At 40.9% G+C, this 24,646-nt stretch overlaps 2 protein-coding genes across 2 annotated transcripts; one reads left to right on the top strand and one right to left on the bottom strand.

Annotated features, from left to right (window-relative positions):
- Positions 1-719: 719 nt before the first annotated feature.
- plcb2 (phospholipase C, beta 2) lies at positions 720-19,512 on the bottom strand. The gene is given in 33 exon segments (XM_051387936.1): positions 720-1,547; positions 1,549-1,608; positions 2,871-2,954; positions 4,162-4,219; positions 4,437-4,496; positions 5,056-5,120; positions 6,355-6,496; positions 7,051-7,234; positions 7,824-8,306; positions 8,427-8,517; positions 8,682-8,746; positions 8,922-9,026; positions 9,188-9,287; positions 9,439-9,603; positions 10,044-10,195; positions 10,471-10,595; positions 10,757-10,841; positions 10,968-11,064; positions 11,165-11,247; positions 11,334-11,553; positions 12,877-12,961; positions 13,139-13,221; positions 14,756-14,913; positions 15,051-15,197; positions 15,279-15,439; positions 15,884-15,984; positions 16,243-16,318; positions 16,515-16,568; positions 16,663-16,742; positions 17,176-17,316; positions 18,200-18,268; positions 18,967-19,044; positions 19,318-19,512. Coding segments are annotated over 33 exon segments (3,852 nt in total). The 5' UTR covers positions 19,402-19,512; the 3' UTR covers positions 720-1,436.
- A 2,635-nt stretch (positions 19,513-22,147) lies between these two features.
- Positions 22,148-24,349, top strand: LOC127356363 (putative transmembrane protein INAFM2). Its single transcript, XM_051388044.1, has one exon. It carries the CDS (start codon positions 22,837-22,839, stop codon positions 23,410-23,412), a length of 576 nt encoding a protein of 191 aa, XP_051244004.1. The 5' UTR covers positions 22,148-22,836; the 3' UTR covers positions 23,413-24,349.
- Positions 24,350-24,646: the final 297 nt, after the last annotated feature.

Here is a 24,646-nt window from a genome sequence, read left to right as displayed (position 1 = left end):
AGCCATTATTCAAATTTCTATCCACAGAAGTTCATTTTAACTGAATTTCCATAAGATCGTTGGGTGAATTGAGATAAACAGTGGCTGGCACTAATTCTCCAGTAAGGAGCCACATCAAATTGCTTTACACCAACTTTTTCACCCCAACCAATCATAAAAAGTGTCTTTGCAATATAGTTCTCTCCATTCAGGTTTTTCTAACTCAGGTTAGGGCAACGTGTTTGTAAACAAAAGGTTGTCCGTTTGATCTCTAGACCTGCAGGAAGAGCGGCTTCCCATACCTTCTTTAGCTTAGTCAGTGGTTATACAGGGCAGCTTTGCAGGTGTGAATGTGGGTAACTGTGTGAGCAAGCCATTTCTGAAAGAGAGCATTTGTCATAGTGAGCATTACATGTAGATTAGTATCCTTCTGTGAACAGGCTTTTGGTGTATACTAATTATTGTGCTCAATATCATATCCTGATTTCAGACACATGGATCAGAAATGTCAGATATATCCCAGAATGACTTACGGATGTGGTGAAGTCAAAACAGATACATCTACTCTGATGCAGGTGATCTAGATTCTGTTAGAATCATGTAAACAGTCCTATAAATAACCGTATTTCTCCATGTTCCATGCAAACATCTTATTCCTAAAGTGAAAACCAGATTAAAGACTGGATTGAAAGCACATTCAGTAAAACCTCCCTTGAAAAATAAAGGAAAACACCCACATAGATGGTGAAAATTACTGTTTATTAAGCCCTATTCATCACAAAATGACAAAAAAAAACTTACTGCAAAAGGAATATTGGTCTATTTCCATCATCATGGCTCTAGAGGACACTTGTTCCAGTTATAGAAAGAGTAGCTTTTTTCTGCAAAATGTTCTTAACAACCCACTTAAGTCTCAGAGTGAATGCTTTGCTGTGGCTTCATTGAGTATCACACAACATGCGTGACAGATGGAGTCATCGTCTCGATTCAGCCTGCACACTCTGATAACCCTTCTTGCTGCTACATTTTTTGTGCTACATTTATTCCCATTTTTGAACTCATTAAGAGGACAGAAAGGGGACTGTGAGTACCAAACTAAGGCTTTTGGTGATGGGCTTTTATCTGGAAGAGATTTGTCACTGTATTAGAGTATTTTTCATTAGTCAAAAGGAAGATAAATAAAAAGTAAAAGCGAAAATGAAAATTATGTCTGAATTACCTAACTTTTTGCTCTACAGGACATCCATGAAAACATCATTATTGTTTAAAACTATCAAAATAACTCTCTCTATGAATAGCACCTCTAAATTGAAATATCACACAGAGCTTCCCTAATTGAAAACTCTTCTACTGTTCCATAGTTATGCTCAGATTGTAGGTTATGTAACAGGTCTAAAGAAGATATAAGAGTGGGGAAAAGTTAGGACAGGGTTACACTGAAGGGCCAGGGATCACATCTAACCCAGGAAGACATCTCCATAGAATCCTACTCCCTCCACCTTCTTGTCTCCAGCCTGATCGACCAGTTCAGGAAAGTGAGCTCCGACACAGACATTGACAGCCTCCCTCCACCTCTGCTGGCAGAGACCGCAATTTCTGCTCGTGCTCCTTCAGGGCCTCCTGATTGAGCTGCAGACACAGGGCCAAAAGTTAGTTAAAGGTTATAGGCTTGTTGAAAGTACACACTGATTGACACACGTTTATAGTTAATTTTCTCTGCCAGGTGCTTATCATAATCTTTAGAGAATGGATTTACGTATTGGCTCCGGTGAAAGTAAAGATCACTGCTAAACTCTAGCTTGGGAACTACCTTGAAACCAGTGGCATAGACTGATTTTGAATAAGAGAGATGTTGAGCTATCTTAAGGATATTTAATGATGTAACATTGTGCCTGTATTAGGGAAAATGGTACAATACTCAATCAATGATAAATACATGCAGTAAAGATTAGCTTGCATATTGAAAAAATAAGTTATCCTCATTTGTCCCTTAATCTATAAGCACTTCCCACTGCTTCTCTTAATATCAAAAACTGTTTTCATAAGCTAATACTACTGGTGAGACATAAAAACATCCATCTTGCATTCACGCGTCAATGTCTGAACTATTCAACACCTCTTTTCTCAATGTCAGCTGCCAAGATTTCACCAATTCAAAGCAAAGCATTGTTATAAAAGTGCTCTGACATCATTTACAGCGGTGGAAGATTGGTCTGTACTTTTTGAGTCGGCTAAACTGGATGTGTCATGCATCAATATTATGTATAATCACTAAATGGACAGATGGGCACATTTGATAATGCATTCAAAAAATGGTGAATTTGATGTCGGCATTCTTTGGATTGTAGATATGTGTATTAATCACATATTTATCACAGTCCGGGGACCATTTGGGAAGTTAGTCCCTATTATTGGGGTAAAATGGGACAAAATGCTTATGACCACAAGGTATAAGCCATTACATTTTTGGTTAAGTTTAAGTCAAGGGTTGGGCTAAGACATAGTGGTTATGGTTGATGTTAGAGGAGTGAGGCTGTTTCCAACACAGGAACTTTTCCCAGGGGACCAAGAACCTTTTAAGAAACCCTGGCACTGAATCTACTTTTTGACTGCAGAAACCAGGAGCTCCATTTAGTTACTATGCTATAGTTCCAGGTGGCCAAAACGTCCTTGGTTAGGGTGATGTTACTATGATGTACCAACCACCACCTTAACATTGCAGATTGGTAAACCTGCCATCAATATAATTTGCCTAGTCTAAGCGGACCTTCATATGCGTTGGAAAAGCAAACAGGAATGTGCAAAAGGAACTTTTAGTTCCTGGTTTAGTTCCTTTGATCCATAGTTTATTCTATGGAAACGTCGGAGTGATAGCGTGTCAGCATGTGTACCTGATTAGTCAGGGTCTTGATTTCCTCCAATGTAGCAGCCTGTTTCTTCATCAGTGCCTCTTGCTGTGAGCTGTAATCTGAAGACTGTAACAACACAATAAGTACAATACAACATGTTTCCATTGAAAAACATGATCGATCTGTGGTTTGAGTTTGTTTGTGTGTGTGCATGTGGTATCAAGTGAGAGATAAAGACTGTTTGCATGTGTATGAGCTGTTCGTCTGCTCATGTTCCTCCCTGTGAGTGTGTGAGTGTGTATATCTGGAGAGGAATGCACCCACGGGATGCAACCTGAGCAAGAGAATCAATACATTTAAGTCACAACAGGTTGGACTTGTCCAATTCGGTTACACAGCCCTTATTGCACCCAGCCATTCAATACTGAGACTGTGCTGATTAAAAAGGTGATTGGGTTATAAATAGATGCCGTAATTAATGGGCAACTGCTGATTAAGTAGATAAAAATGAGCTGCAATGCGACCCTAATGTGTGGAAGGATGAGGGGGGTTTGCTACCAGCCAGCCGGAGTCGATAGGAGAGGAGTGAAATGGCGGGGTCTTTAACCTAGATACAACAGGTCTGAATCTTGATGAGCCAACAGAGGAACAAGAGCAGAGCTCAGTGAGTCATCGACCACACGTGGATTAGCCTGCTCCCTGTAAACAGCTTCTGAGTAATGGACAAGCCTGGCCTATGGTCAGGACCCACTGCACTTTACTAAGTGGGTAAAAGGGTGTATGTGTGTATGTGGATGAATGGTGGGTGTGCATGTTCATGTGTACTTACATTTCAACAATGTGTGTTCATGTGTGTCCGCGTGGGTGTGCAAGCAAATATGTGGGTGTATGTGGAGATGTGTGCAGGTGCATGAAAGGAAAGCACTGTAACATGCCTAAGGTGATATTTTTTCCATGTTTTGTTCAGATCTTTAGATACTTGCTGATTCCTCGTAACCATAGTTACACTGTGTGTGAGCTGTAATGTTATTACTGTTTTAGATTCATGTCAATATGGTAAATTTACTGATGTATATGAGTGTGTAGCTTCAGACTTGAAAATCAGGTATGAATTTCCATGTGAATTGCTATTTCCTTTAAACTAATTGTTTGACATGCACGCTTATATGCCTTCTTGCAGAGAGTTAGATGAGAGGATTGATATCTTCTCATCTAACTCTCTGCACTACAGCGAATAAGCACATTTCCCAAAATGTCAAACAACTGCTTAACTGTTTTAACTGTACATGCTCAAAAAGTCTGCTACTTTCAACGAGTTTAAAAGGCTACTTACTGCACCATCAGACTGACTAGTCTCGTCCAACAGCTCTGTGCTCATTGCCTTTTTCAGCCTAAGAGAAGATAATTATAATTTTCAATTAGACCTCTAGTACATAATGTTAAAAATTCATCATATCAAGTCAGGCTTCATGTGCAATGCCACGTGTCAGAGGAAGAAGCTTCTCCTCATTTTGTTTTCTCATATTTCTCATATAAGCTGTCACCGTGGTGAGAGGAATGGTATTGAATGGAAACATAAAATAACTGAAGGTCATGCTGTGAACTCACTTTGCTTTCTCTGAGGATGAACGTTTGGAGACTGTTTTCTTCTTATTTTCTTTGGTTTCACTGCAAAACAAAGCAAAGGCAGAAAGTAAGGACTCCTGTTTGATTTAACATATAAAAACCAAAAGTCTCCCTATAAACAAGCTTTTTCTTTAATACAAGAGTTGCAGGCTGTGTGTCTCTGATGTGACCTTTTCAGTGAAAGGAAGGCTTAAATGTGATGTTATAGTGTCTGTGTGGAAAAGGCAGATGACCAGGGCTGCCTTCGCTTCCCCACTGCTGTTTAAACACCTGTTGGATAATGGTTATCCTGAGATAACCATCTGCCAGCTGGGGACTTGGGATAACACATACACAAACATACACACACACCCTGAACACCATAAGCCAGCCAAGGACATTGGAAGACCCGCACATTGAGGTGATTCATTTATTATTTGAGGTATTGTCTTTGCAAAATGTCAAATGTTCCACCTCTGATGACACACACACACACACACACACACACACACACACAGTGTCACACTGAAATCTCAAGGCACAGATTGGACACACTCAGCAAAGCCCTGTGCACTCTCTGTGTGTACAGCATGTCCCAAATGTGTTGTATGTGTGCTCACACCTCTCCAGGGTCTTCAGTTCACTGGCGTGTCTCTCTGTGGCCATCTCCAACAGTTTGGCCAGCCTCTGTCACAATAGAAGAAGGAAGTGACACGATCACAGTCAGGATAAAGCTAGAAAATTAGACTTGAGTAGCTCTAAATAACAATGCCCATCTGCGTGTGATTAACGTCTCTCCTCTTTAAGCCAAACTAAAGTTCAGTCCTCTGTTGTTAATTTGCATGAACTCAGGCTTTAGGTTTGATTAGAGCACTTGGCCCAAGACCTGCATGTGTGATGTTAACTCTCATCTCACTCCACAGCCCTTCTACAATACAGTCTACACTTTGTCTAATGAGGTGGCAACCCTTGGAAAATTACCTGATTGACCCCTCAGTCTCATACAGATTCAGAGCTTATGCTAAAAGCACCCCTGGGCACCTGCAACTGGTGTATAATCAATAGATCCTCTAAAGCCCTGGCTGCTCGCCCGTGATCCCAGGCACATAACGCAGAGAGGTAAAATTAGGTTCTCCATGACAGATGTGAATACATACTGAACCATGGAAATGAATCCTATTTTTGGGATGAATCATTAGATGTAATAAAGACGGCGAAGAGGTGGGTATGAGGAGAGTGGTGGTTACAACAGGACAAGCAGCATATCTAGACTTCCAGGTACCCGTTCAAAAATCTTCATATATGAATGAAATGTAAAAATAGACACTGTTCTTGACTGTGCTTGTGAAAAATATTCAGGATAGGAGAATAAAGAGAATTGTCTTCAGACTATGAAAAAGTATGCTGGCAATTTATTCTTGCAAGAAGGTTCATTTGACAATAGCGATAGTTTTCTGATAATAAAATCAAACATAAAGGCCCCTCTTTTGCTACGCATGAACCTACTTCTGACAAGATGGCAAAATAATTGATGAACCATTTAGTTCAGACTTTAAGGGGTGACAGTTACAAGTAAAAATCCTCTCAGTGTCTGTTTCAGTATCATCTACAAAATGTTCTTTGCAGGTAGTGTACAGTGTTTAGACTTTTTCATTGAACACTGAGCCGAAACGGTAAAGTTGCAGACTAAAACAATGAGCTGAAAGACGCTAAAACACTCTGTATGGCTGAGAGGAACTGCAGAGTCTGTAGGATTTGTCACAAGGGAGGCCTTTCACTTTACAAATAGCCATTTGTTAATAAAAAAATATTTATGTGCAGCTTTAAATATAGCATTTGAGTAAATGTTTCTTTCCCATTTTAAATTTTGAATGAGACAACTTTCAGTGGAGTTTTTAACATAAATCTGTATTTTACCAACCTCTGTAGCGCACTGCTCTTTCTTCTTCTTCAGCTGATCACACTGCTCTGTCCACAAAGTGTGCAGCTCAACCTGCATTTTTTCCTTCTGATCCTTCACCCGGTCCATCTTCACACTGGAGTCAGGGGTGTTTCCCCCTCCGCTTGAGAAAACATAACAAAATAACAGGACGTATGCAAGGGGAATAGAGTTTATCGACTAACTAAGAAATGAATATAAAACTGAGTGGTTGCTGGAAATCCTACACAGTGCTGCTCATTTGACCTTGAATAACTGAAAGCTTAGTGTGGAGGCCTATGCACAAAAAGCACTGCGGCACATATTCATTTAACTGTTCTCTTCATTCTAATATTCTGCTTCAGATAGAAAAACACATTAGCCGAGGAGTATTCTCTGTGTATGATCTCATTAATGATACTGACCAAAACAACAACAACTTAATTAGTGGGTCAATATTAATATGCTGTAGAATTCACTGCTACTTTGTAGGAAACAGAACAGTCTTTGCTGAATGTCTAAACATAAACAATTAGACAGATGGACCTAACTTCTCGGAAATTATGACATGACACCCCTCCTCTGCCATCACTATCTAACTGTCTTTTGTCAAACATTTTTTCTCCTACCATATTTCAGTTAGAAACTGACTCCCAAAAGCACTGTGACCACAAACGGGAAACAAATAAGTCCCCTCACTCTTTTTTCTTCACCGAGGTCTTCTTCTTGAGGGCCTTGAAGGAGTCAGAGTATTTCTGAATCAGATCCTCTCCTTTTTTCTGATACTTCTTTTCTGTTTCCTTCATCTCTTTCTCCTGACGCTTGATGACCTTTAGATAGTTCTTATGCTGTGTCAGTTCTTCAGTAGTCACAGTTGAAGGCTCTGCAGCAGAAACACACAGGGCTTTGTTGTAACAATCCTCCTGCTTGTTTCTGCAGTGGATATGCATTTATAATAAATTAAACTTGTCTATCCAACAACAAAAAAGTCTGAATTGGTCTGTAATTTCCCTCTCAGGGATAGTGGTGGAAGTAGTATTCAGATATTTTACTTAATAAACAAATCAATACCATACTGAAAATCCTCCACTATAACAGTCCTGCATTCAAAATCTTTAAGTATTATCAGCAAAATCTATTGTAAGTATCACAGGTATTGTGCCTGTCCCATGATATATGATGTTATGGAGTAAATAAAGTAAAGCTCATTTTCCAGTTAATCTAAGAGGGGTTTAAATACTTTATTTAGCTTAAGTAGTAGTAGAATTTTCTGAACTCATAAAGGAACAATCCTTTTGATCATAAGTCAAATCGACCAAATATGGAGATATGTGGTTTTTACTGGACGGAAGGGCATGAAAAGGTACCTCAAATAATAGATTTAGTTACATTCCGCCACTGCACAGGGATCTTTACCTGCAGCGTACTGACAGAATGGAAACTGTGATGAGTACAGCACATGAAGCACGTACCCTCGCTGCATGTCGGCGGCTGAGATGAGTCATCTGGTCCTGCAGATTCAGGCGATGTACTTGCTAGACAGGGAACAACCGCAGCGGCGGGCTCTTCAGCAGCGCTGACGGCTTCTGTGCCTGGTTTATCATCTGAGGCAGGCTCAGGGTTTGTAGTGGAGTCATTAACTGGCTCCTCTTTGGATTCAGGAGCTGCTTCTGCCTCTGAAACCACTTCCTTCTCAGGGGTTGCCTGTTCAGTAGCTGCCTCTTCAGGGTGAATTATGGCTTCAGGAAGGGTTTCAGATGTGGTGCTTCCTGCATCTGGGGCTGTATCTTCAGCAGGAGTGGCGGAAAGAGCTTCAGGAGGTTCTGCTTCAGGTTGTGGAGTGTCAGTTTTGTTCTCAGCCTCTTCTTTAGCTTCTTCTGCATTTGCTTCTGGTGGAGACTGAGATGTTTCGTCTTTGGTTTCAACTGGTGGTGTAGGTTCGGTTGCTGCCGCTTCTATGGGAAGTGGAAAGTTCAGTGATCAAATACAGCCTCTTAATTCAACACTACAGACCTACTGCAAGAGCCATAGCTTTGAAAAATGAAGTCTGAACGATGTCCCTTTCACAAACTTACCTGCAGCAGGGGCTTCATTTTCCTTGGCTTTGTCCATGGGGGTTTGGGCCACAAGAGGCAACTCATAGGGAGAAATGTAATCGGAGGATGACTGTGTGGACAGAAAATGATAAGACATCACAATCTAACAAAGCCGGTCATCTTCCAGGAAGTTAATTTGTGTTGTTAAGGGTTTAAGAGAGCTGTGGACATTACTGTTATGCCAGTTTAAATAGATGATGGATAGATAGAAGTTAAGTTTCCTTTAGTGATTACCTCCTTTGGAGTCTTTGTGGTCTTCTCTGTGCCCTTTGTTGGGTTAAATAAGGCATCTGTGAAATCTGAGGTAGAACCAAATGTGTTAGTGCCAAATGCAGGAATAATTCATACTTAAACCAAATAGAAACTCAACTAAACTAAATAGGTCTTGTCCCTGACTTTCACTCTAATAACATGAATTCAGTTGTAGGAGAGGGTTTTTCTTTTGCAAATACACAAAGTGAAAAAGCCAAGCACCTGCAAAGGCAGCAGGGATGTAGTCCTTGACCTCGATGTACACAAAGAGAGCAGGCAGAGTGAGCGGCATGTTGCTCTCACTGCGCAGGCAGATGTGATGGAAACCTGCAGGGCATAAGGCAAACCTTAAAGCAGCTCCCCTGATCCAGAAACTGGCTAAAACACATTAGCAAACATTCTGGCCTTGGATGACTCAGTGGTATTTTAAATTATGTAGATTAGATGAAGCATGAACATGAAGAATTTTTTTTCTCAGTTTCACTGACCTGATTGGATGGCATCAAGTGGGATGATCCTGTGTCCTAAGAATTTACCGTTCTCTTCGTGGACTACAATTCTTAGAGAGGCCATTTCTGGGAGCAGGATCTATCCATCATAACAACAACAAATATATCAAGAGCAAAAGCAGCCGCAGCAGCAGTATAGGGTCAAAATGGCTGAGCTCACACAAACCCGGTTAAATAAAGGTTTAATAATAATACAATTTGAACATGTTTCTCTTCTGACTGACACACACCTTCTCAAAAACAAAAGGCTCCTCATTCCACACTGGGTTAATGGCGTTTGGTGTGGTGGACCACTTGGTGCGATATTTCTTCTTGGGGTCTCCTGGCAGTCCAATCACCTCCACCTCGACTCCAGTTTTCACATTCTTCTCTGACAGAAACTGTCCCGAATAGATCTAGTGAGACAGGTAAAGGACATACACGTATGAAGAGGTTAACAACAGTATGGGTGTGGATGTGTCCTGTTGTGTGGACCAATGTTCAGGACACAGTGGATATAAATAGAGCTCAGATTTTCACTCATGAGGAGTCTGCTGAATACCAGGAACCATGTATCACTCTCAGCATGACGCTTGTATTATTACGGCCTCTGCATCTAAACCAGAGGGAAAACCAAGCAAACATGGCTATACACAGACTGACTTTCCAAGGCTATTGAGGCTAATTTATTGCTCAATTTAGAAGAGCCAAAACAGTTGTCAATGCATTGTTTGTGCATCAGCTTTTTTCACTTTTTTAAACTGTTTTCTTTTTGTATTTAGTTGGCACAGATACTACAATCCCTATGCCAAACACGCCACAGGGATGCATAATAATAACAAGGCCATGAACCTGCCTTTATGGTCAATGTGCTTGCCACAACGGTGTCAATCCTGTCACAGAAAGGGTCAAACTTCTTGTCACTGCGACGCAGAACATCGTGCTTGAGCAGGTAGCCCGTTCTGCCATTGAATTCAAACAGAGCCATGTTCAGCTGCATGGGGAAATCTGAAAATAGACACAAACAGACCCATTCATGCCCCCTCTCTTCAGCACAAAGAGGAGCAGCGAGCCTTTGGGATGCAAAGCACAGCAGAGGCCTGTGCAGCACAAAGAGGTGCAACACTGACCTGTTGTGGTGAGAGACAGAAGCTCAGGTTTAAAAATATAACAGGATATGTCAGAGTGAAGTGGAGATTTAAAATAGACAGTGAGTTTTCATGTAGTGCAACACATTTATGATATTTTAAGTGGTTATCAGGACATTGTGTGTCTATTTCTACCCATCGTCTGGTAGTTGAGCGCCACCATCTGGCAGCCCACGTTCCAAAAAGGCTGAGGGCTGTAATTGGATGAGTCCATTCTTGTTCCTTTGGGGTAAATCCTGCTCATCTGCCTCTTATTGTATCTGAGAAAGATGGTTTAGGAGGCATAGTTTTATATCTTTGTATTTGTATGTGCACCAGGATACTCTTATGACAGCATAAAGAAACAACATAATGATAATCAGCCCATATAACACCGGTAGCCTTATTTTGGAGCAACATCTGCAGCACTCTTAAAGGATACTCGACGAATTCAATGGCAGTCTTGGCAATCATTGCCTCCCCTTTGGTCTCCACAAAAGATGAGATGACGTAACTCTTGTTTTTCTCTGTGAGAGAATAAAAGAAGGGGAGGAAGAATTGCACAACTCGCACTGACTTTGATTTTGTTACCTGTGTGTTTTTATGCTCTTCAAAATCTATTTTGAGTTAGGCTTAAATATATGAAGACATACTCCTGGCATTGTCAAAAGAAATGAATTTGTTGGGCTGGATGTAGTTGACCAGGGATGACATTGCCTCATACGCTGTTACTTCTTGTCCAGCTGTGCCCTGTGGGGGATTGACAGGAAGTTAAGTGACATTTGAGATGTTTTAGCAGGACACGCATGATGTGAAGCAATAAAAGTGTCATGACCACCGAATACTCTACCTCATCTGATGTCTTCATTTTCTCCTCATCCTGTTCATCTGTCTCCTCTTGCTCCTCGTTGTCCTCCACAGCTGCTTCCCCCTCTGGTTAAACATGTAAACATAATGTCAGTGATACAGGCCTGGTTTTGGAACGTAATCTGATTTGGCTTGAGGTTCATCTAGTCAACCTTGGTTCTCCTGGGGGCTGGGGGTTGGGTTGGCAGGATCCTGTGCAGGGGTGTTTGGGTCTGGGGCAGGTGCAGCTGTGGTTGTGGTTGTGGTCTGCTCAGTGGCTGCTGTGACGGCTTTCTTAGTCTGGGTTGGCTTTTCATGACTACCCTTCTTGTTCTTGATGAGGATCTTGCCCATGAGCTCAGATGGGCTGGGGATCTGCTGGCCTGGCTTCAGCTGGATGTTACAGAAAAAAAAAAACTTAAAACTATCCTGCGGTAAACAGTGACAAAACAATACTTGTTCAGGGCTGTAACTACTGTAAACATTGAGGACACCAAAGTCAAAATGCAATTGTCTTTGGGAATGTGGGGATTTTAAATAAACAGTTTGAAATGTTAAACAGTAAGGATCCATTGATACAACTCATAAATGAAGCTACAGCCAGCAACAACTTAGCTTAGCTTAGTTTAGCTTAGCTTAGGTCAGCACAAAGACTGGAAAAAGCTAGTCTGGCTTCATCTGAAGGTAATGAAGTTTGCCCATGTGAGAGCTCATTTCGTGGTCGGGCAAAGTGACTTCCTGGAGTCTGGTTTGCTGGTTGCCTGGCAACCTCACAGCTACAAGATTCCTGTACAGTTTGTGTTCAGATTAAACAAATAAAATGAACAAGGTGTTGGTAGGCTGACTTTTTAAACTTTAGACAGAGCCAGGTTAGCTGTTTCCCTGTGAAACAACCAGACAAGGCATTTACATTCTACAATTATACACATGGTAGTTTATTAAGGTAAATTCTGAATTTAGACTCATTATCTTTACAGGTAACGATTTAGGCAACGTTATTGTACACCAAAAATCCTAAATGAATTTCTCCTGTAGAATTATATTTCAGTGTGTATACAGTGTAGAGGGTGCTTTAAGGCGAATAGGCAGTGTTGTAAAACTGTAAACACCTAAATTAGTTTTTCTTTCCCCTAGTCTGAAAGAAGACATGGAAGCAAAACAGCCCAAAATTGACTCTTGCATGATAAAACAACATTTGCCTGCAGTGTCTTGCCTTAAAAGTGCGTTAACATCATCGAGTCAGAAGATAACATTTTAAAAATTCTCCCTACCAAACTTGGGTAGGGAGAATTTTGAATCATAACTAGTTTGTCTAAAATCCTGGCCACGGCCCTGATAATATTTGGATGGTTTAACATGTCCGCTCTTTGCCTCAGGAATACAAACACACTCCTCCGCACAACACACACAGCTGAGAGGAGGTGAACAGACGTTGGCTGTTGATATGAATCAGTTGGATGGGTACAGGAGCCTATGAGGGTCATGTCTAGCAGAGATAAGAAAGAGTGCAAACATGAAACTTGAACTTCGCCATTTATTGCCTTCATGTTAATGTGGTTAGACTGCAGAACTCAGCTGAACCTCACAGTATAACAACAGAACAGTAACATGATATTTTATCTAATTTATCATACAAAGTGTTCTGTTTAACTAGCCCCAATATATAAACTTTATCTAACTCTATTATTTTGAGCTGTGTTGCAGCAGTGTACTCACAGGGTATTTGTCCAGCGGCTCTGTTAGCAGGGCATCACCAAATATGGTTTTGCAGTAGTTTGCCATCTTCTCCTGCTGTTTCACCCTGGAATAAAACAGAGTAACACCTGTTACAGTCTGCTGTTGCTACCACAACAAAATCTTCAATTATATCATCAATATGTTCCATCTATATTCCATTATTTATAATGACATCAGAACATAACTACATTGTGTTAATAACATTACATGGCATGAGATCATGGAAAAACTCTGGTCTTACGAGTCAACGTGGTTCTCGAATGAAAGGATTATGGGATACTGTGAGGTCTTGAAGGCACTTTCAGCAATGGCCTCAATCACATCCTATCACACATCAAACAGAGACAGGTATGTTTGTTTTTTATGCATTTAACTACACTTTTATTGAATTCAATTAGGATTAAAAAATATGGGTACAAATAGAATAAAATCATGAAAATCACATAAAAGCCTGAGACCAATAGACTGAGGCAATCACAGCTAATCTTTGAAAACACAAAGGGAGACAACATGACGAAAATGGCAGAACTATTGCTTCTATGCAGAGGCCTTGAAGTCAGCTCCAAACTCACATCTCCGCAAATCACATCTAGAGGCTGACAGTAAACTGAACTGAGATGTTGTGTCCGGGTCCCGGGGACTGTGGAGCTCCGTCTGCCCTTAAATGGAAGTGTTGAGTGTGAGAGGATGAAAGCAGCGCCTGCCTGTGTGTGTGTGTGTGTGTGTGTGTGTGTGTGTGTGTGTGTGTGTGTGTGTGTGTGCTGTGTATTACCGTGTACTTTTAAACCTTCACTCTCTTTTGCTCTTTAATGTGCACTTGGGCATGATCAATAAATGTATAGGCTTTTAATAATATCCGTGACACATTGCTACACTCTTTTGGTCGTCTGGCAAGTGTGTAAATGAAGATGTCATATTGAAACAATGTAAACTGTGCTTACAGGAATCTGGAGGTTGGCCATTTACTAGAAAAGGTCCAAGACTTACGATACTCACCGGAAGTGGGTTGGACTTACAACAAATGCTGTGATAAATAATCTATACTGCTTCATTTTGTGGATTCAGTTGTTATTTGTCATTTATACCGATCATTGCCTTCATGTATAACTGTCAACAAAATATACAATAACATTTATATGTTATTTAAAGCATGATTTGTATTTGTACCGCCGTCTTCAAAATATGTGTATATGATGGGAGGAAGTCCACATGAATCTAAAGTTGGTCTGAAGACTCCCAAGGACTACCCAAGTAGGTAAAAAACGGGCCATATTAGCTAGCTGGTCTATACTGTATACTACATTTTTAAGGAGGTTATGCATGCAATGAGAGGAGGGTCAGATAAAAATAAAGTGTCAATGACAAAAGTGCTTCTGATAAAAATCTGAACACAAATCTTACTGCAAAAATGTAATGTGGATTTTGCTCGTATCCATCAAGAAAACATTATCTATTCATATCCAAACAATTTATTTGTATTGATTTACATATATATATATAAACCAGTTTGCAATATTAAAAAAAAAGTTCTAGTTATTTCAGATCAATTTAAACTACAACTTCATGTACAACTAAAATTTTATTTGATGCAAAATACTGTCAAAAGTCAAAGGTGCCCACAGATTTATGGTTGATAAGAAGAGAGCAGGTTTTGGGGATTTTTTTTGTTGTTCGTCTGTTTTGTTAAGTATGAAAATTGCACTTCTTGTAGGACCCAAAGCCAGTTTGAGTTTGAGACCCCAGTTTAGATTGTGTGAGATCCAGATGGTTAATGTATCAAAGGGAAACTAAAATGTAAAATGTTGAGTGACCAGTGAAAATGAGTGTATGAGACCCCACTGAAGATGTGCCAAAACACCTTGAAGAGGATCTCAGTCGTCATGGTGAACCCGTGGGTAATGATGGGCTCTTCATCTGGAGGTTTGCCCTTCCAACAGTCCAGCTCCAGGCAGCGGCAACCAGACAGCAGACACTGACGGTACATCTCGGGAGAGGACACGCCAGAGAACTGACCAGCTGCAGGGTAACAGACAGAAATACTCAGAAAAGTCCCCTATAAATAATCCTCAGATGGTGAGTTAATATAAATAATCCTCAGATGGTGAGTTAATATGAGAATTTATGAGCTAAAATCAAAGTGGTGTGTATGCGACCTGTCAGGTATGTGTTGTGGGAGGACTTGACGAAGTAATGGGGTATGGGTTGGCTCATGTCGTCACACTTGGCCAGTCTGTCCTGCATGACAACTGATGTCTCCGGCCCCATCAGGAAGAACAAGAGGCCTTCTGGAGAAATCAGACCTGCAGATGATCAAGAGAGATGTGTTAGAGTTTTTAAAGTACAAAAGCATTATCCATCCCGTATTCAGCAAATAATCTCACTTCTGTTTAAATTAGAGGAGCAGGGTTCATATTTGTCAATCAGAGCCTTGATCTGGTCCTGCCGCAGACGTGGAAACAGCTCCTCGTTGAGTCGAGAGTCCCTCTGTTTCTCGTTGAGGAACTTGGTGAAATTCTCCTTTGTCATGGTGGGTTTGTTGGAGCTGGAGGGCAAAGTGAGGCGTGACAATCACATCAGTGCTCCACGTAATATTCCTCCTGGCTTACTATCTGCTACCTGAGCCTGAGCCAGGTAGCTACTATAATGCACAAACTGGAGGCTCAAGCATAAGGCCGGCATAATATAATTTACATCAGGTGTGTCTGGCTTTGTGCTACCAAATTAGAATATGTAAAGAAGCATGCTTCTGGCTACTAGACACAGAATTAACTGAGAATTTTAGAATATGAAAGGTTTTACCACAAAGAGAAATATGATCAGGATATTTGTGGAAATAAATGCAAGATAGAATTAAATATAAGAATAATATGTAATTTGAGCTATGGTAGATGTGTATTTGTAAAAACTGCAGGATGTAAAGGGTGAATCGAGGATTATTCAGGCATATCACAAGATAATCAGTGAAGCACAGAAGAGGACGACTCACTAAGAAGTGAAGATCTCATAAATCTCAGGCCGAGGGCAGAGATTTGACAAAAAGGCCTTGAAGGCAGTCTCAGTGAAGACATCAGGCTTTATGGTATCATACTAAAATATAAAAAAAAACATATGTCATTGAATGATCAAAACCTGCTTGCTACTGCAAAGCCAAAACACACATACATTTGACCTTATTTTACTGCATTTACACAGGAGTTTGGGTGTCTTATTATACATTGAAATAACAGTCAAGGATAACAAAAGGACATTATGGGGAGGGGTGACAAAATCTTCAGTAAAAAGTCTTGATGGATAGATGGACTTAGAGTTGACAATCAATCCACCAAAATGTATATATTATCTAACCTTTCCTTTTGGGAGGTGTGCTGATGCTAAGGCACTTTCCACCCTCTTCTTATCCGCAGGGAACATCTTGTAAATGCTGAAAAAAAACACAGTCAAACGTTGAGTAGGAAATATGGAAATCTACTGTATAAACTAACCATTTGTTAGTGTGTGTGTGTGTGTGTGTGTGTGTGTGTGTGTGTGTGTGTGTGTGTGTGTGTGTGTGTGTGTGTGTGTGTGTGTGTGTGTGTGTGTTTCATCCTACACCTTCAGATGGTTGCTCTGTAACCTACTTTTTCACTGGGATCTTGCCGTCCTTGTTGGTGTGAAGAGAAAGGCGCATGTATCTAAGATTGAACACAAAGGCTTACAGTCCAACACTGTGTTTCACACTCAGAAACAATACAAGCTGACCTGTCAGGTGACATGATGTTCACTTACATTTTCTCCAGGAAGACCTGTCTACACGCATTGTTTCTTGCAGCGTTGTAGGCAATTGCAAGAATGTCATTTGCCCAGTTCTGTTGCGCATTGAATTACAGACACAAACAGTGATATTTAATTTCAATGACAACATGAATTGTGCTTGAAATGTCATTAGCCCTAAAACCATTAAAACCAGATTTTAAATGGACACAAACTCGCCACTAGAGGGCATTAATATGATATTACTTTAGGAAATGAGAGTAGTGCACGTTGTGTTTGATCAAAGCACAATTGTGATTTCATTACAGTTGATTAAATCCGGATATTGGAGTCACAAAGTCTAATAAAGACTAAAAGGGAGAGAGAGGGCACGTTATTGGTGGGTAGCAAAAGCTCATTGACTAATGGCTAATGGCCTGTGGCTATGTTTGAACAATCAAGGGGATCTGAAAGGGAGGATTGTAAACAGCTAGAAGAAGGACACGGTGCCAATGACACACAGAGCCAGTGTATACAGCGGTTTATTACCTGTGTCACTTTCTCCTTAGAGGCAAAGAAGTTGTGATAGGTCAGATTCACGGTGTCTGGACCTGAGACAATGGTAAATGTTTTGGCAAGATGGTTGCTGTCTGGGAAGTCCAGGTTGAACACGTTGCGAACCTTGGGGTGCTGTGAAAGGCAGAAGAAGAACCCAATTAGATCTTTTTGGTTCAAAATATGATTTTTAAGCTCTTTAATGGGTCATTTTTTTATTGGTTCACCCTCTATTTGCTTAAAGAATTTAAATCATGCCTCTGTTCTTCTGGGAGCTTGTTCAACACAGGCAAATATGCTGACCACGACATGCAAACATATGCACATCTGAGGCACATGCACACTCTCTTACATACACGCACACATGCACGTTCATATACAACATAAACAGCAGCAAGCTGGCCAGTGGTTTAGGTACTACCTTCCTGTATCTGCCACTTTACAATCCATCATTTGTATGCTACGTTCAAATGTGCAGAGCTAACGTCAGCACTGGAGCCGCTTTCCCAAAACTCCTCAGGGGCCCAAGAGGAAGATGTGCTTCCAGCAGCACCCCAGTAAGGGATGATGCAGAGCTCGGCGCTCTCCCTGAAGGGAACAGATTTCAGATTTCACCTCTGAACCCTCAGTGAGGGATGACGATGGCTGCAGCATACTGCAACTCTCTGCAGAGGCCAGCAAGGAAGCGGAAAAGGACTATAACTGTCAGATTTCGACTCAAACAAACAAACGCAGACACTCACTTGCAGAAATCTCAGATCATGACTCAGTGTGACGTGTTTATGTTTGTTTATGTATGTGTGCATCTGTGTGGTTCTGTAGTGGGAGAATAGTCTGGGTACATGTGTCCATTGCCATTTTTGCAATGCAAATATGCCTCTCATACTAATGGGCAAACTAAGGGCTTGACACCCTATTTGCATGCCGCTTGCAGAGATTCTTACATAACAAAGTCACCACTTTAACTTAACTGGATCAGACTGTAGGTTACTACATTAAAGAATGATACTGTACTTACTTTGGGAAGTTTTGCATATTTCCCTGTTCTGGTATCTCTGATAGAAGCAACATCCAGGAACGTTGTTTCCTAGAAACAAGAAACAGAGAATCATCTTCGATACTGAATTCAACATGTAGGCGCCTGTCCAAATATGGATTTAGATACAAGTCATCCTTTGGCAAAGTGCAAAAACTATGTGATTTACTTTTTTTTACTGTTTACTGTTTGTGTGAAGAATATTTCACTGCAATGTCTTGAAACATCATGTTGGAAGGGACATTCACATGAGCGCTTTAAAGTCAACAACAGCATGAGCCCAGATACACACATTCGATGTATGCCTCACTGGTTTTGTGATATGGTGAAAACCAGAAGGTGCCTCAATGAGAAAGAAAGAGAGACAGAGATAAAACAGAAAAGACAGATAGTCCTCTCCATGGAGTGTGCATCACAGTTCAGCTGCACTGTGCAGCAGGATGGTGAGCCCACATCAGCACCAATCAATAATCTCCACAAGCTGCTGGGACCAAGGTGCAATGCAGCTTTCAGCTATCCCACAGCTTTGGCAGATCCTGATCACATGCACATTACACACACACACTGGATGTGAGTCACTGAAACATGACTACCTCTATTTGATCTATCTTTTAATCTGTCAGGCTGTTTTTGTCTGATGCACAAAAAGCCATTTCATTTCTATTAGCCACTTAACACTTCCCCGCACCTATTGACATATTGTGCAAGGGCATGTTTCTTCTCTTTTTCAAACTCTTGATATAGATTACCTTGCTTTGGTTGATCCAGTAGACATAAAATCCTTTCGGATCCATCTTCATGGTGACAGGAACAGTCTTTGTGGAGTCCTTGATGGACACAAGGGAATTAGTGTTCACACATTTTGCACATTTATTGAGTTTAAACCTCTGAAACCGAGCTGCTAGATGATGATATGTTGACAGTAAATCATATAATTTATGCGTTACGACTACCTACATTTTCCAGAACAGTTAATTAAATTCAATATCACTTATTAAAGTTACTATGGTGGGATTCAAATGAAACTAATCATCAGTACAAAATAAAAATCAGGAAAAATAAAAACTCACTGTACAGATTTTATTGAAATATTCACTCACCTCTGACCATTTTGTAAATCTCTCTCCTTTGACCAGGTAGTCTTTGACCTCTGGAGGCTCCAGAAAGTGTCTTTTCTTATTCATTTTGCCCTTCTAGAGTGACTTTTGTCACAGTTTAATGCTATAACTGAAATATATCCACTCTCTGCCTGCACACCATTGTTGTAACCCTTGTGTAGCTCATCCCTCCATCTGTATTCAAAAGAGACACTAAAATGCAGTTTAGTGCATAGACTCTGACTATAGTCAGGACACACCCCAGGAGAATATGCATTGCAAATGAAGTTGACAAAAAACAAAACAAGTAACTTGACTAAAGGTGAAAGTGCAGCTATCAAGCTACTCTGAATCTGAACTCTGCAAGTATCTGCAAAAAGACTGGTTTATTAAAGGGTTAGTTAAATTAAATTAAGAAAACATTTTATAGCTTTAATTGTATTTGCCCAGATTGTAAACTATCTGTGTGTGTGTGTGTGTGTGTGTGTGTGTGTGTGTGTGTGTGTGTGTGTGTGTGTGTGTGTGTGTGTGGTGAAAGGAGTTCGGTTTTTGATGCTACTAATTAAACATTTTATATCTCGTTTTAAAACTGCCTCCATTAGTTCACTTATATCACTATGAAAAGTTGACTCTGTGTTTTGTGGCTTGAGTAACAAATTAAGTTTAATAACTAGGTTCGGGAACAAAGACCATGTCTTGAACTTAACTCATGTCCACACAAAAAGTACTTAAGCACCCCTTATCCGTTCACTTCCTCTTTGACTCAGTTTTCACGTCCCTTCCCCAAAACCCCTCTTTTTCTCTTTCACTTCTCTGTCCTAGAGCCAAGGAAAGACAGCTCCCACACTCCCAGCTCCCTCACAGTCCATCTTCCCACTACCAGCTGCCACAGTCCATCTCCAGACTCCTCCATCCATCCGTGTATGACCCTGATATCTCCCCCCATCCCTTCATCCCTTATCCTCCGTCCCCTAACCCCTTCACCCCTTCATCCCTTCAACGGTACATTTTGCATCTTGGTACACCTTTATTCTTTATGCGCAATAAATAATTCTAATTCTATATCTTGTCTTTCTATCTATTATATGCCTTTGTTGTTTTTTTCTAGATGTGTGTACGTTTTCAATTTTGTGTGCATCAGATATAAAACTCCTTTCACCTCCATTGTATTGATGAGGACGCAGAAATCTCACACATGGACATCTCAAAACATGGCGAATATATTCAGAAGTGTCTGAATGTCTAGACACCACTAGAGATAAGCGAGAAAATGTTTTCCTTGTAGTTTGGGTGAACTGACCTTTTAATAAGTGATTTTCACTGCTGCTTTTCACACAGTGATTTTGAGTTGCCATTTGCTATCAGCATATTGATTTTTGTTCATGGCTGCAATATAAAACTTGAAACAATGTCACTAGAAATGGAAGAAAACAGGGTGTATAAATTGTGTGAAACATTACTTGGTGTGAAAGCTAATTTATCTTATTGATTGATGTTGTTTTTTTGTTCAGTGTAAATAAATGGCTGCTCGCAGCACCACATATAGTAACATTTATATCAAAACCAAATCTTTATTTACTCATCAGCTTATTGTTTTATCAAATTATATCACAACCACCTGTCCGGGGCCATAATGTAGTGTCATTCATTACTCCAGACAGGACACTGACTGCTGTTTCAACAAAAGATTCCCAGTCATTTGAATATCATTCAAATAAACCTTAACACTGTGCAATATCTAATGCAAACATTCTGCCAGTCAGGGACCAGAGGACTGATGTCTGACAAACTGCCAGAGACTCTGTTTATTTTAGATGACTCATGATTTTATGAAAATGAACAAAAAAGAGGAAGAAAACTCCACATTACAGCTGATCATCATCCTCTTCATACTCTCTATATCATAAAACATGGTAATGAAAACAATAAACCTTTCTGCAAACACCTGAATGTGGGTGTATGTGGGCTTGTGAGAGGATGGCTCGTCTCCTGTAGCAGGATTGGCTGCACAGTTGAAACATTTAGTTTTGTGAGAGCTAGTCACAATAATGTACTTTACCCTTAGTCATTGGCTTAGTAGGAATGTTACAACACAGTCATATTATGATAATAATTTTACCATATACGGGTTTTGTGACACTAGAAACTCAGCAGATTTTTTTTTGCCCATTGTTGTTGTTTTTTTGTTGTTTTTTTTTGTGGGGTCCAAATCATGTCACAATAATGTGACTTTTGACATTTGTGGTGCGGGTTACTTCAGGACCATGACTTGTTCACACTGGAATCTGATATGGGCCACATTTAAATAATAATGTGAAACAGCTAAGCAAAAAAAATCTAGGAGATGGCTGGATGCAGGAATGTAATGGAGGTTAAAATCAACTGAAATACTTTTTAAGTAGTAAAAGTACTTTAAAGGGTAATAATATGAATAAGAAACTCAAGTTTGTGCTTTTGTGAAAATATATTTTTTTGTTGATTATGTTTTAATTGATAGCTATGTGGTTTGTTTGACACATCACTCGCCAAACGTTGCGGCCCCTTTACCTTTCACCTGTCTCACCTCTACAGCTTCCCACAGGACATGCGCAATAACAAATTCCCGGGCGCTGTCCATTGTGCTGAAATGACGCGCTGTAATTGGATCGGCCAACAGGTAGGATGAGGCCAAAACTTACACACAAAAAAAGAGAAGAAAATTAAGCAAACATCTACTAGCGCCTATATATGGCGCTGGTTGTGCTCAGAAGTGCATCAGTGGATTGGATAAGCATTACATAATTCATAAATTCCGGTCAGTTTTCATTAATTACCACTTTGTTGGCTCATCTATCTATGTAACATTCATCGTTTCCACTTGGGTGCGCGCAGTGTAAGGTAAACACTGCAGCGTCACTTGGACAAGTGTTCATCCCCCCTTACAAATCCTCCTCTCCATGCGCGGCACAAGCATCCTGATGTGGAGGTGATGAGTGGGTTTTTTTTTTTCTCTCCCCCCTCTGTGCTTTCTTCTCGGGCTGCTGCACAGCTGCTGCTTCTTTAAGAGCCACCGCCCGCCCCCTCTCCTGTATTTTTAGCTGAGCCAGCCACTTCATTTGCTGGATAAGACAGACAGTTGTGTACCGTATGATCTCACTTAATCGTTTTAATAAATCAAATCTTATACTGCGGATTCACCGGGGGGCCTACAGCCAGCTGTTCCCTGGAAATGTCGTATAGGGTAGACATTTGTCCCGCCGCTGTCGGATGCTGAAACGCGCCATCAGCCTGTGGATGCTTGATGTCCATTATGAAACGCAATGCTGCACTGGGTACCGAATATGAGGCGCAGCGCTTTTGCGATACAATGAATCACAAGAAATCAGTTTAGCTGCAAAATACTCCTGTGGTGCGGACGGTTCAAGGTGGTCCAGCATCTTTTCTACTCAGCCCTCCGCTTCCTGTCTTCTCTCGGATTGTGGATAACAAGAAGGCTTCAAGACGGAGGGGGTGGTGGAGCATCGAGGAAAAAATAGGGGCAATATGAGAGAGCGGGACTTCATGCCCAATATGGAGAGGGGTAAACCTGCTACTTATACGGGGGACAAAAAGGCTAAGATGGCTGCTAAGACTAACAAGAAATGGGTGAGACTAGCCACTGTTTTTGCATATGTATTGTCCGTGTCCTTAGCAGCCATTATCCTGGCGATTTACTACAGCCTCATCTGGAAACCTACCAGTGCATCCTCTTCTGCGGGGAAGCCGGGGGTGCCCGATGAGGTCACCCCCACCGCAAACATCTCAACTAATTTTTCCACAAGCAGCAATGTCTCAGAGTGGAACTCTACACAGACAGGGCTGCTATCTCTCAACCAGACCACGCAGGAGAAAGGACTCTACGGTCACACGAGCGTGGAGAGATCGGACACTTCGGGTAGGCAGACACACACGTCCGAAGCCCGAGTGAACCACTACATCCCGTCAAGCACCGCGGAGTCTGGCGCTGCGCTTAAGGAGGACGAGGGGGAGAGGGAGGCGCACAACCACGACCCCGACCAGGCGGCTGCAGATGCTGCCACTGTTCCTCCAACCTCCCCGACGAGCCGAGCCGGTCCCTGAGAGGACACTGATCGGGCCTCATCTCCAACACCACCACCACCACCACCACCACACACCCCCTGTCACACATAAACTGACCCCAATATGGAGTGACTCAAAGCCGCAGGTCGGATAACACACATTGTCTTGTTCTTTAGACTCGTTTTGCAGAGCCTCTTATGGATGCTGGACTGCACATATGAACTGATCTCGCTCTGAACCCCCCGTGGCTAAGAAAAGAGGAGACCTTGCTTCTTCAATGAACACTGTTTCCCCTTCAACACCAACTATGCTTTTTTTTTTGTTTTTAGGCCATCTGTATGCCTTAAATCAGTGTGTGTCTACTTTACCTCGGACAGCTTCTGAGGCCACTAGCCCGCCTGTACAAGAGTGGCATAGATATTTTGTTAAATTAATAGGACACAGGCTCCGGAGATGCTTTTTGGTTTTGCAGGACATATATATGTCTCACAGGCACACAGCGCTTAACATCACTGCCATTCATCGGCTGGCCTAAATCAATACTGCATTACTGCATTTTACCATAGGCTGTATTTCTTTGTCATGGATCAAACCTGGATTCCGAGTAGAAGAACCTGCATTATTGAGTTATGCTCAGGTATGTGCATATAACCATGTAAATGTATTGTGTATTTGGTTATGTACATATACATATAGGGCAGGCATACATCTTTTTGGCCTAGATGAACTTTTAGTGTAATTAGATGATTTTTATTAAAGGTACAGTATGTATAATAGGTATAACTATATCACAAGGTACAAATAAACATCCTTAGAAAATGATTCATTTCTATGGTTTTATAATAGATCTGTGTAAATCATGAATTAATCACTGACATTATCCTGTAGCCTATGTTGATGATATTTTATTTATTCAGAGCCAGAATGGATAATATATATTCAAATAAATGTTAGGTTTTTCCTAACATCTTCCAAACTGAAAGGTCTGATTGATTTAAATTAACTGTGGTTCACTTCAGGTTATTAAAGGAAAGTAGAATGTGCAAAACCCACATTTATTGATTGATATGAAGCAGCAGTATCAACAGAAATAATAATAACCATACAGATACAAAGAGCGCTCAGTTTATGGTCATTCCTGTGAAATTTCGATGGGGGGGGGGCTTTAAACACCTGATGGAAGGGTCCAGTGTGTGATCAGAGGGACTGTCTGCTCCTCGTGTAAAGAGAAGCATCTCCCCAGTCTGCCACAGTTCAGTCGCTGCAGCTCTCA

Source organism: Dicentrarchus labrax, unplaced genomic scaffold, assembly GCF_905237075.1.
Source record: "Dicentrarchus labrax unplaced genomic scaffold, dlabrax2021, whole genome shotgun sequence".
In the NCBI taxonomy this organism is placed as follows: Eukaryota; Metazoa; Chordata; class Actinopteri; family Moronidae; genus Dicentrarchus; species Dicentrarchus labrax.
The sequence above is the reverse complement of the archived record's forward strand: the minus strand, read 5'-3'. Positions and strand labels throughout refer to the sequence as shown.